An 11402-nucleotide genomic window follows, 5' to 3' on the forward strand; every position below is an offset into this window, starting at 1 on the left:
AGTAGGATTCATATTTTAATACAGAAGATTCTTAAAGTGACTCTAAAGATAAAATCAAAAACTTTTCTCCTGAATTTAATGGAAAAAGATTTGGGGGGAAAATGGAACTTTGATGTTATATATATTGACGGCAGCAAGATTATTCTATGCACAAAAATGGAAGGATGCTTCAGTCCCCACAATGGATGCAAAAGCTGATGGAGTTAGCAGAGATGGCTAAACTTGACTGCTTTGATTAAAGAAAAAACAGAAGTGCCTTCGTTTCTACTTTGAAACCGCTTCTGGACGTTGTGCTTGAGATGGAAAAAAATAAAATTTTGATTTTGGGTTTTACTGATTAGATAGATCCGTTGTTATAGAAATGGCTAGTTTATACTATTATGTAAAAGTAAAACATTGAGGTTTGATATTACTATCTTATTCTACTGCACCAGAGGGAGGTGGAAGTCAATGCCTTTTATTTTTTTCCCTTCTTTTCTACACTTTTCTCTTCCTTTTTCTCTCCCCTATTTTTCCTCTTATGTGCTTTTGGTTGTTGTTTTTTTGTATTTTATATTATAAACTAATTAAAAAGGAATATATATATATATATATATTCCTTGGTGGAGCCTTGGTGGAGCAGTGGGCTAATGCCTCCTTAAGTAACACCAGCTGCCTGCAATTAGTGCAGGTTCGCATCCCACCAGGCTCAAGGTTGACTCAGCCTTCCATCCTTCTGAGGTAGGTAAAATGAGGACCCAGATTGTTGGGGGCAATTAAGCTTTGTAATGATGCCGCTTGGGGTGTGTGTGTGAAAGCCCTAATATGCAGGCATATACATAGAATGAAGGCTACTGCTAAGTTTGTAAGCCGCCCTGAGTCTTCGGAGAAGGGTAGCAGAGTGAGCGCCTGTTACTCGTCCCAGCTTCTGCCAACCTAGCAGTTCGAAAGCACGTAAAATGCAAGTAGAAAAATAGGGACCACTACGGTGGGAAAGTAACAGCGTTCTGTGCGCCTTTGGCATTTAGTCATGCCGGCCACATGACCACGGAGACATCCTCGGACAAGCGCCGGCTCTTTGGCTTTGAAACGGAGATGAGCACCGGCCCCTGTTGAAACGTCACCAACACACCCTCAATCCTACACAGGAAAAGACCCGAATACGCCAAGACCTACATAATATATATATATATTAATATATATATATATATATATATATATATATATATATATATATATATATATATATATATATATATATATATATATATATATATATATATATATATATATATATATATATATATATATATATATATATATATATATATATATATATATATATATATATATATATATATATATATATATATATATATATATATATATATATATATATATATATATATATATATATATATATATATATATATATATATATATATACACATACACACACACACACACAGAGAGAGAGAGAGAGAGGTACCTGATTTTTTGAATCTGGCAGTCTTTTCCGCTCAGCACGCTGCCAAGGAGGTCCATGGCACTGTCTTTCAATTGGTTGCAATCCAACCTTGCAGGGGAGAAAAAGAGAAAACAAAGCATTTTTAATTAATCCAAGGAAGAGAAAAGGAAGAAATGGATGTGTTATTTCAGTGTGGATGGAGAAATGTTGGGGTGTTGCTAAGTGGCTGTCAGAGCATTTGGCCAAAGGGGGTTGGATGGAAGGAAAATTCACAGAGGGCAAACCCACGCTATCATCTGTCTTGAACGGTTGAGTTGAATAGGAAGGTCAGGAGTGGACAGAACAGAGAGGTTTCAAGCTGTGGTTTCCCTCGGTCACAAAGATGTCTATGGAGATGCTCAATCATCTAGGTCAGGGCTAGGCAACAGTGTCCCTTTTATGACTCCTGGACTTAAACTCCCAGAATTCCTGGCTCAGCTTGGAAGCCTCTCTCTTTCCCTTCAGCACGGCTGGCTCAGGAATTCTGAGAGTTGCAGTCCACGCGTCATAAAAGAGCCAAGGTTGCCTAGCCCTGATTCTAGGTCAAGGGTTCCCAACCGGGGGTGCAAGACGATATTCCAGAGGGTACAGAAACTTGGGCACAATTCCTTATTCTGAACTTTTGTAAAGGGCGCGAGAATATGTCAGAAGCGTTCTAGGGGTGCGGGGTATAGAAAAGGTTGGGAACCACTGATCTACGTAGGTCATAGGTTGCACTTTTTTCAAGCTGGACCTTCTTGGGTTGGTTTTTTTTGTTTGTTTGTTTGAAAGCGCTGCAGTTCTCATCAAGAAGCTTCTTCTGAACTGAAGCTTCTTGGATGAGAAGCGAAATGCCTTCAGGCAAAAAAAAAAAACCCCAAGAAACTCTAGTTGACTTTTGAAAAAAGTGCCTTGGGGACCCGAGCCACAGAATGTCTCAGAAACAATCCAAGAAGTGTTATGGGGAAGGGGATAAAAGTAATGAATGGGGGGGGATCTAATTCACCCCAGCCATGGAAGGTCCAGGGGGATGTTGGGCCAGTTTGTCCCTCTCAACCCAGGAGGTGTGATGGTGTCGTGGCGAAGGTTCCTGTTGTGGGGGGGGGAAATATGAGGGAACACTTTGTGCACCACCATGAGCTCCTGAATGAAAGTCAAGATATGCATCTAACAACTATCTAAATAACCAAGTTCTGGTGAACCCCATCTCATTTCAAACCCTGTGCAAGACCTACCTGAGACTGTGGCAGTAAAGAAGCTGGGAGAGAAGACTTTGCAAGATGTGATAAGTGAGACAGTTGGAGAGATTGGCTTCTTCCACACATGCCTCTGATGTCTGTAGAACATAAGCCAAGGCGGAGCAATTAATTGGTGTCAACATTCCAGCCAAGTTCTCGGTTTTCAAGGCCTCCTCAATGTTGGCAGCCTCCTCAGTGTGTTGAAGCTCATGTAAGCACCGCATGAGGTTCACAGTCCTACAGGAGACAACTTGGTCCACTCCCAGGAAATTCTGGAAGAGTCCGACCACATGACTTCGGTAGCCGTGGTGTTCATCCCTCACCAGGAACCAATCAGACAAGACTTTGTTGACCTGTGAGGAAAGGAGACCAACAAGGAAGCGTATAAAAATGTCCAAGTGTCCATCCTCGGATTGTAAGGATCTCTGGATGGCATTTTTTACATGGTTGACAAAGCCCAGCTTGGGCCAAGACATGCCGCTTTCAACGAAGAGGTCAAACAGGGCACGCTTTGCCACAGAATAATAATAGGTAGCAGCTAGATATTCCTGAAAAGTTAGGTGGGAGAAATAGTAGATGACAGAAAATGGAGTCTCTTCCTTAAGCAAGATCCTACTGGACAAACTGAAGTGGAGGGAAGAGAGGTCAACTCCATAGGCTTTCATGTCCTGCTCAAGAAACATGTACTTTCTCTTGATCAGGCCGTAAAATGCCAGTCGGCCCAGCCCACTCATCATCTTCTTGCAGTTGTTCACCATAGGTTCAATCCGGAGGACTTCCTTCGGCTTCCCTTGCCAATCACTGCACAGCAATATTTTAAAGTAATAGGAATAGATTCCCGACAAAGTCTTAGGAACCGCTGAAGTTTCAGGAGACAGATCAGCACTCTTTAGTAAATGGCCCATTGAGAATCCACAGATGCAGCAAAATGCTGGCACGGTGCAGAGGGCATACAAGGACCTGTTGGTCTTGAGTTGTTCCATCACGCCATCTGCTAAGCTTTGGTTTTCAGTGAACATGCGATCTAAATAGTTTTTGATTTCCGTATGTCCAAAACCTTGTACCTCGGTCATCCGGTCCACAAGACCGCCTGGGATTTGCCTGGCTGCTGTTGGCCGGGAAGTAATCCAGATGGACGTCTCTTGCAACAGGTTGCCTCGGATGATGTTGGTGATTAAGTTGTCCACTTGGATTTCCTTCTGGAGGTCTGTGCAAACCGCCGTGTTGGAAAAATCTAGAAGCGTCTTGAATTCATCCAGCCCATCAAGAATCAGAAGGGTTCTGGCACTGCTCATCACAGGAAGAAGGCTCTGATCCATTAAATGGGGGGCTGCCAGCCTGACCAGCTTCTCAGCCGAGAGCTTTTCGTAAGCGTTCAGCTCCCGAAAAGTGAGAGGCAAAACAAAGGTAAATTTTTTGCTGATTTCTCCCTTTGCCCAAGCGTGGACAAAGAATTTGACCAAGGTGCTCTTGCCGATTCCTGCCACACCGATCGTCGCCAAGATCCTAGGAGGTCTGCTGAACTTGGAGAGAGGCAGGAAGAGCTTGTCCAAGGGGATCTTTTTGGAGACGTTCCTTAAGCCGTTAGTGGTTTCCATCTGTATGAAATCGTGTTGCTTCTGCTGGAGATCGCTCAGCCCTTCCAGAAGGAGGAGATCGGTCAACTTCTCCAAAGGGATGAGTTCTGGGTTAGCACCACACCAGGTCTGAAGACCCTCCATGTGCCTTTGGACCATTGGTTCTGTGAAAAAAGAAGGAAGAGAATGACCTAATGACAAGAGATTCAGGAAGGGTCACATCAGCCATTGGGGTATTTGTCTAATTACAATACAGGCCGCAGATGGCTGGCAAGACCTTCGCTATAGTTCAGTGGGGCTTATTGTGTAGTGGGTCCGACGCAAGGAAGAGACGCCAGCTGGTGTGTGAGTTCAGCTCTTTATTGGAAGGGGGTAGTGAACTGGGGAATGAGGGTTACCTGGCCTCCTTAAATACCTAGCCAGGTAAGCGGACAGCCAATGGGGTTGGCCCTAGGTTTCCCGCCGAAACTGGGTTTCCCGCCAAAACCGTTCAGGCCAACGCCCCCTGGTGGCTGTTGCTATGCAGGTGCCTGCATACATAACAGGGCTGATGGGGAGGGCTCGCTTCTACATACATTCTGTCTTTTCCATGAATCAAATAGTATGATGCTCAGCACGGAAAGATGCAGAGGAAGTCACTTGATAGTTAAGGCTTTGAAAGGTATAATAGTTAATCCCCTCCCAAACTCTGAATTGAAAGGACTGAAGACAACGCTTTCAGTCAGTGTTGGCTTCAATGGGAAATGAAAGTTCAAGCGATATCCTCTTTATATATTTAGAATGTCCCATATGGGGAAGAACCCTAAACCAATATCCATACAAGGCTAGGAGTGGCTGAAGCATCTTGAAAGAGTTGTGGGCCATGAAGTAAAGGTTTTGTTTTGGGTTTTTTTCCCCAAAAGTTGTTCTCATCTTGAGATTAAAGACTAGCAGGACAAACTCTGCAAAACTGTCCAGATGACTCACATACAAAATTAGAGGAGGAGGAGGAGGAGGAGGAGGAGGAGGAGGAGGGAGGAGGAGGAGGGAGGAGGAGGAGGAGGAGGAGGAGGAGGAGGAGGAGGAGGAACAGCAGCTTGGTTGCTTGGTTGTTTTCTTGCAGATGTTTTATTACCAAACTAGGTAACATCATCAGTGCTAGAAGGAAGTGGGCTTTGTGGAGTGGAAGAGAAGGGAGGAGGAGGAGGAGGAGGAGGAGGAGGAGGAGGAGGAATGATCACAAGATGTAAGCTTTTCCAAGCTGTTTTTTTGCAATTGACAACATCCCGTCAGTCAACTGCAAAAGGCAGCTTCATCTGGAACAGCTTACAGCCTACAAGTTTACCTTTAACACCGTCAAAGAATGTCTGCCTATCCCAGGTCTTTGGGAAGAACTCAACAGGTGGGCAAAAATGCCAAAGCCAGTCTAAACATTTGGCTGGCTGTGCAGCCAGCCATAATAAAGAAGGCATCCCCTAGTAAGACTATCTACTCACCATCCATCAGAGGTTTGCATGGATCATTAGCTGCAATAGGGCGTTGACGGCATGTAGCAGACAAATTCCACCACGTTCACCCTTCACAACCCTCCCTTTGATGCATTACATGGGACGTCTTACTGGAAAAGCCTTTATCCACGATTCTGAAGGAGGGAAAGGAAAATGATTATTGCTAAGGCAGGAGATGAAAAAAGGGAAAACAATCAATTCAATCATTTTAGCACATCACTGTTTCTTCTCTCTGTTTCTATTGTTGTACATTTTTTTTAAAATCCCATTTATATCCCACCCTTCTCCGAAGACTCAGGGCGGCTTACAATCTAAGCACAAATCAATGTGCTTAGCACATTCTATTGTCCTAATAACAGTGCCCAACTTTACCACCTGGCTAGTACCTTATAAGAAAAAGTCAGAACATCAGAAGAACAAAAGGACTTGATCGATCCCAACTCCCCATCTTTATCTATCAAGGTTGCCTCCAAGAACAAAGACAAAAGTAGGTCAGCCCCATCTGAGATGGAAAAATACTCAGGATTATGGTCTTCATACAAAAACAACTTTGTCTAGAAACCTGGAGCTCAGCAATTGCTGATGCAACATCCTCACTGCGGTGCTCAGTTGTGGACACCTAATGTTGATAAATTGAACTTTTTTTATCGTTACACTGTTGGACAATAATTGGTAAAGTGAGCAGAATTGGCCGGAACAGGGCTTTCATTTTTCCCCCCAGCATCCTTATTTGCTTTTCTAATCACTTCCCACTATTTCACCAATTTCCAGTCTTCACTCCTTCCCTGTCTCCTAAACTCACATTTACCATCTCTTGTAAATGGTACTTTTCAGGCCATTTCCCTTCACCTAGACTTACGTTTCAGAGCTCAGCTGATGAGAACCCTTGTTGGTGAGAAGGATTAGCAAGGAAGAAGCCACATGGAAAACAATGTTCTCTTACTCCCTACATTGATGTATCACTGGATATACCTGGCATCATAGCAAGAGAATTGGGACCTGTGTTGATTGGTGATTAGGACAAGGCATCTTCTCTGATTGACTATTTGATCAGGAACGCTAAGCTGATTACATTAACTGTGGTTGCAATTTGTTAAGCATCTTACCTCCTCCTCCTCCTCCTCCTCCTCCTCCTTCCTCTTCCTCTCCTCCTCCTCCGCCTCCCCCTCTTCCTTCCTTCTTTCCTTCTTTCCTTCCTTCCTTCCTTCCTTCCTTCCTTCCTTCCTTCCTTCCTTCCTTCCTTCCTTCCTTCCTTCCTTCCAATCTTCCCCTCCCTATTAAAGTTACTTGAGGCAGAGTGTAGTCTGTAGGCCCAAGATATGAATGCCTTATTGAAATAACACCTTGGAAAATGACTTGGGATAGCTGGATAGAAATTTTTTTTTGCAATAGTGCGATTGTTAAAATGTTTAGTGACTACCATCAAGTTTTTACCAAGTTCCCCACCTACTAAGATAGGTGCCAGCAAGGGTAAAAAGCTGGAAAAGTAAATTTCTGCTGGCAGTTCAAGAATGGAAGAGCAGCATTGGAAAATACGCAATGATGACAAAACGGATGGTGTGTATATGTATGTATGTATGTATGTATGTATGTATGTATGTATATATATATATATATATATATATATATATATATATTATTTATTTATTTTAATTCCATTTATATCCCGCCCTTCTCTGAAGACTCAGGGCGGCTTACAAGCTTAGCAGTAGCCTTCATTCTATGTATATGCCTGCTTGTATATATATATATATATATATATATATATATATATATATATATATATATATATATATATATATATATATATATATATATATATATATATATATATATATATATATATATATATATATATATATATATATATATATATATATATATATGCATAACTGAAACTGGACTAAATTAAAGCAGGAATGGGTCCCTTATGTAGCAATATAGCACCCAGCAGTCAATTTTGGTTTCTAAGCAAAAGAGTTAAAAGAGATCAATTTTAAAATATCAGATGAAATCCTGTAAATAAATAGTAGCAACAATCTCCAATATTTCAAGAAAAGCAAAATACTTCAGTCATCAGTGGCTTGGGATGGTGAAAGGAAAAAAAGAAAAATGAGCTATTGAAAATTATTATATTTTAAGGTTTTTCTTTTTTCACTTTCATTGTCCCCTCTTTTCTGCATTTGTCCTCTGTGTCCTTTACTGTCATCTTGAAGAATGACTGAACGTGTAGGATAACATTTCACATCAAAGAGAAAATAGCGCACAAAGCTAGGTCTGCAAAAGGGTGATGACTCAGATAGAGACATCATCTCTTCGGGGGATAAAAACAACAACACAAAAACTCCTTGGTTGAAGAGCTCTGCCAGGCAACACACACAGGACTCAAGTCTCCAAAAACAAAAACGAATTTGCATTTTGTATCATAAATACTGTTAGGATTCTCACTCTCCATTTTGTGAAGCTTCCCCAGGACTTGGTTTTTGTGATTCTGGGTCAAAACTACAAATGTTTCTTGCAAACTTCTTTAGCCGTTTCTCCTGCTGTTACTTTAAATTTAAAACTTCACAAAACTATCCCACATCGATTGCACACACACCCCCGTGTATATCGGCACATCAGTGACCACAAAATGCTATGATGTGACTGCTGTCAGAAGTCACACAACCATTTTGAGCCTTGAAGGAGCAGGCCAAATCTTGGCTACACCATTGTCAGGAGTAGCTTGCCTTCCGTGTGACTTTTGGCTACCTTACCGGCAGAGAAATCCAGCTTCTCCAACTGACTTTGCTTGTCAGAAGGTCGCAAAACGGGATCGCGTGACCCCGGGACGTTGCAACTGTTGTAAATATGAGTCAGTTGTCAAGCGTCGAAATTTTGATCACATGACCCTGGGGATGTTGCAACCATCGTGTGAAAAACGGTCACAAGTCACTTTTTTCAGTGCCGTCGTCACTTTGAATGGCCACTAAATGAACTGTTGTAAGTCGAGGACGACCTGTACAATTGGGAACACAGATTTAATCTCCTACCTTCTCTGTAAATACTTACATTTCTTCAAGTTCCTGCAGGATTTCTTGGAGCTTTCATTTTCAAGCCAACTTCCAACTGCGGAAAGCCGAAGGTCTGGATTTTGAGCGCTTAACTCTTCAGCCCGTATCCTTGTTTAGAAGAAGTCAGTTTTGAACCGAGATATCCTGTCTTGATCAGGGGTTTCCAACCGCTGACAGTTTTTATGATAAAAGGTGGATTCAAGTCTTTTTTTGGATGCCCTCAGTCCAAGAACAAAGTTGGGATGAGGCTAACTCATGTTTTAAGCAACCGTTTTTTTTTCCGTCTCACTGAATTGCTGACCGGATTCCAGCAACGTTGCATTGTCTTTTTTTTAATGTTTTTTTTTTGTTCAGAGTTTCACTATATACACCTCTTCCTGTGCTGCGGGTCTAATTTCATCTTCCTTCCTGTTTGCTGCGCAGGCTACAAGACAACCTGGTGCAGTGAGGTGACCACCGAGGAGCAACGTGACAGAGAGTGAACCACAGAGTGTCTTGGTTGATGCTACCAGACTGTGTCAAAAAAAAAAAAAGAGAGAGAGAGAGAGAAATCACCTCCCTTTTGGATATTTGATGTGAAAAATCAACTAGGTGGGACCCCATTCAATCAGTTCAGACAGAGTTATGATTCCAACAGAAGAGAATATTTGTAGCTAAAGGTCCTTGGTGTTCTCTGGGACTGATGTTTTTTTTTTGGCAGGCATTTCATTCCCCAACTACGTAACATCATCAGTGCTAGAGGGAGTGGGGTTTCCACTCTGTTTATATATATATATATATATATTATTTTAATTCCATTTATATCCCGCCCTTCTCCGAAGACTCAGGGCGGCTTACAAGCTTAGCAGTAGCCTTCATTCTATGTATATGCCTGCTTATTAGGGCTTTCACACACACCCCCAAGCGGCATTATTACAAAGTCAGCTTAATTGCCCCCAACAATCTGGGTCCTCATTTTACCTACCTCGGAAGGATGGAAGGCTGAGTCAACCTTGAGCCTGGTGGGACTCGAACCTGCACTAACTGCAGGCAGCTGGTGTTACTTAAGGAGGCATTAGCCCACTGCTCCACCAAGGCTATACCAGTGCCACTATACCAGTGCCAGTAGGAGAGAATATTTGTAACTCAAATCTGAACTCTGGAGTCTTTGATGCTCTCTGAGCTTGGTGGGTTTCTCGCAGACATTTCGTTACCAAAACATCATCAGTGCTAGAAGGGAGTGGGGGTTGTGGAGAGGAAGGGGAGGGGGAGGAGGGGGGAGGGGAGGATCCTTGCTGCTCTATGAGCTTGCTTGTTCTCTTAAAGTACCAATAGAAGAGAATATTTGTAACTCAAGTCTGAACTCTAGAGCAGGGCTTTTCAACCAGTGGTACGGGTACCACCCGTGGTACATTGGCACCTAGCAGGTGGTTCGCGGCCATCCTAGAAAAGTGGTAGCGGGGGAGGGGAATGAGCTGAACCGGTGGCAGCACCGCACAAGCCTGAGCGAGAGATGGCTGGAGCTGCAGGGCTGTCAGGGCTCAGCGGAAGCACCAGGATCAACACCAGGCTCCAGCTGGAGCTCGGCACTGATCCTGGTGCTTCTGAGCCCAGAAGAAGCGCCGATCAGCTGAAATGTTGCAGCATCTCCAGGGTCTTGTGATTTACATTCAGATGCTTGGCAACTGATTCATATTTATGACGGTCACAGTGTCCCAGGGTCATGTGAAGCAACCACCCAGCAGAGGGGGGGAATAAAAACAAACACCCCCCACCCCACCCCCGCTGCCAATCCTCAACAGAAATGCTCACAGCAATAAAACCTCGGACAGGAGGAAGAGCGCTGCCAGGTGGGCAGGCAGGTGTCTTACTTGGCTGTGGCTTGGGGGGGCACTTTTTTCAGTGCCATTGTAACTTCAGTCACTAAGTGAACTATTGTAAGTCGAGGACTACCTGTACTTCATCACTTTTTTTTTTTGGTCATCAAGTTTTTGACACCTTGCTAGGCAACTGGTGGTACTCGGATGTTGCTATATCGTAAAAGTGGTACAGTGGGTGAGAAGGTTGAAAAGCCCTGACCTAGAGTCCTTGATGCTCTTAGAGCTTGGTGGATTTCTTGCAGATGTTTCATTTCCCAGTTAGGTAACATCATCAGTGCAGAGTATAATGAATTTGCAGGGGTCTTGCTCAAGGTTGTTCTTTTTTTTTTTGGCACAGCTCACAACCACTTCATGCCTGGAAGAACATGCAGATCGAAGCAGCTCGCTTAAAGCTTTTTCTTCTTAAAAGAAAGCAAGGTGCAGGGGTCTTGTCCCCAAGGTGCTTTTTCAGGAGGCAACTGGATTTGTTTTTCTCGAAAGACGTTTCGCTTCTCATCCAAGAAGCTTCTTCAGCTCTGACTGGATGGTGGGGAACGGAAGGCTTTATATTCCTTGCAGACAGCTGGTCGTTTGCCTCCTTTTATCGAGTCGTTGAGGCCATTTGAGACTCTCTAAAATAAATGCAAATGACCCGCTGTCTGCAAAAGGAATATAAAGCCTTCCATTCCCCACCATCCAGTCAGAGCTGTAGAAGCCTCTTGAATGAGAAGTGAAACAACTTCA

The 11402-nt window shown here is 43.2% G+C and overlaps 1 protein-coding gene across 1 annotated transcript in view; it reads right to left on the reverse strand.

Annotated features, from left to right (window-relative positions):
- NLRC3 (NLR family CARD domain containing 3) overlaps positions 1 to 11010 on the reverse strand; it is a 28358-nt gene extending 17348 nt beyond the window's left edge. Inside the window, exons 1-5 of the mRNA XM_081338141.1 lie at positions 10879 to 11010; positions 8819 to 9333; positions 5756 to 5901; positions 2701 to 4444; positions 1469 to 1555 (exon numbers count right to left, since the gene is read on the reverse strand). Coding sequence (XP_081194267.1) covers positions 1469 to 1555; positions 2701 to 4444; positions 5756 to 5762 — 1838 coding nt within the window. The 5' untranslated portion in view covers positions 5763 to 5901; positions 8819 to 9333; positions 10879 to 11010. The remainder of the gene's footprint in view (positions 1 to 1468; positions 1556 to 2700; positions 4445 to 5755; positions 5902 to 8818; positions 9334 to 10878) is intronic.
- Between the last annotated feature and the right edge of the window lie 392 nt (positions 11011 to 11402).

The sequence above is a fragment of the Vipera berus genome (assembly GCF_964194415.1).
Source record: "Vipera berus genome assembly, chromosome: 13".
Lineage (NCBI taxonomy): Eukaryota > Metazoa > Chordata > Lepidosauria > Squamata > Viperidae > Vipera > Vipera berus.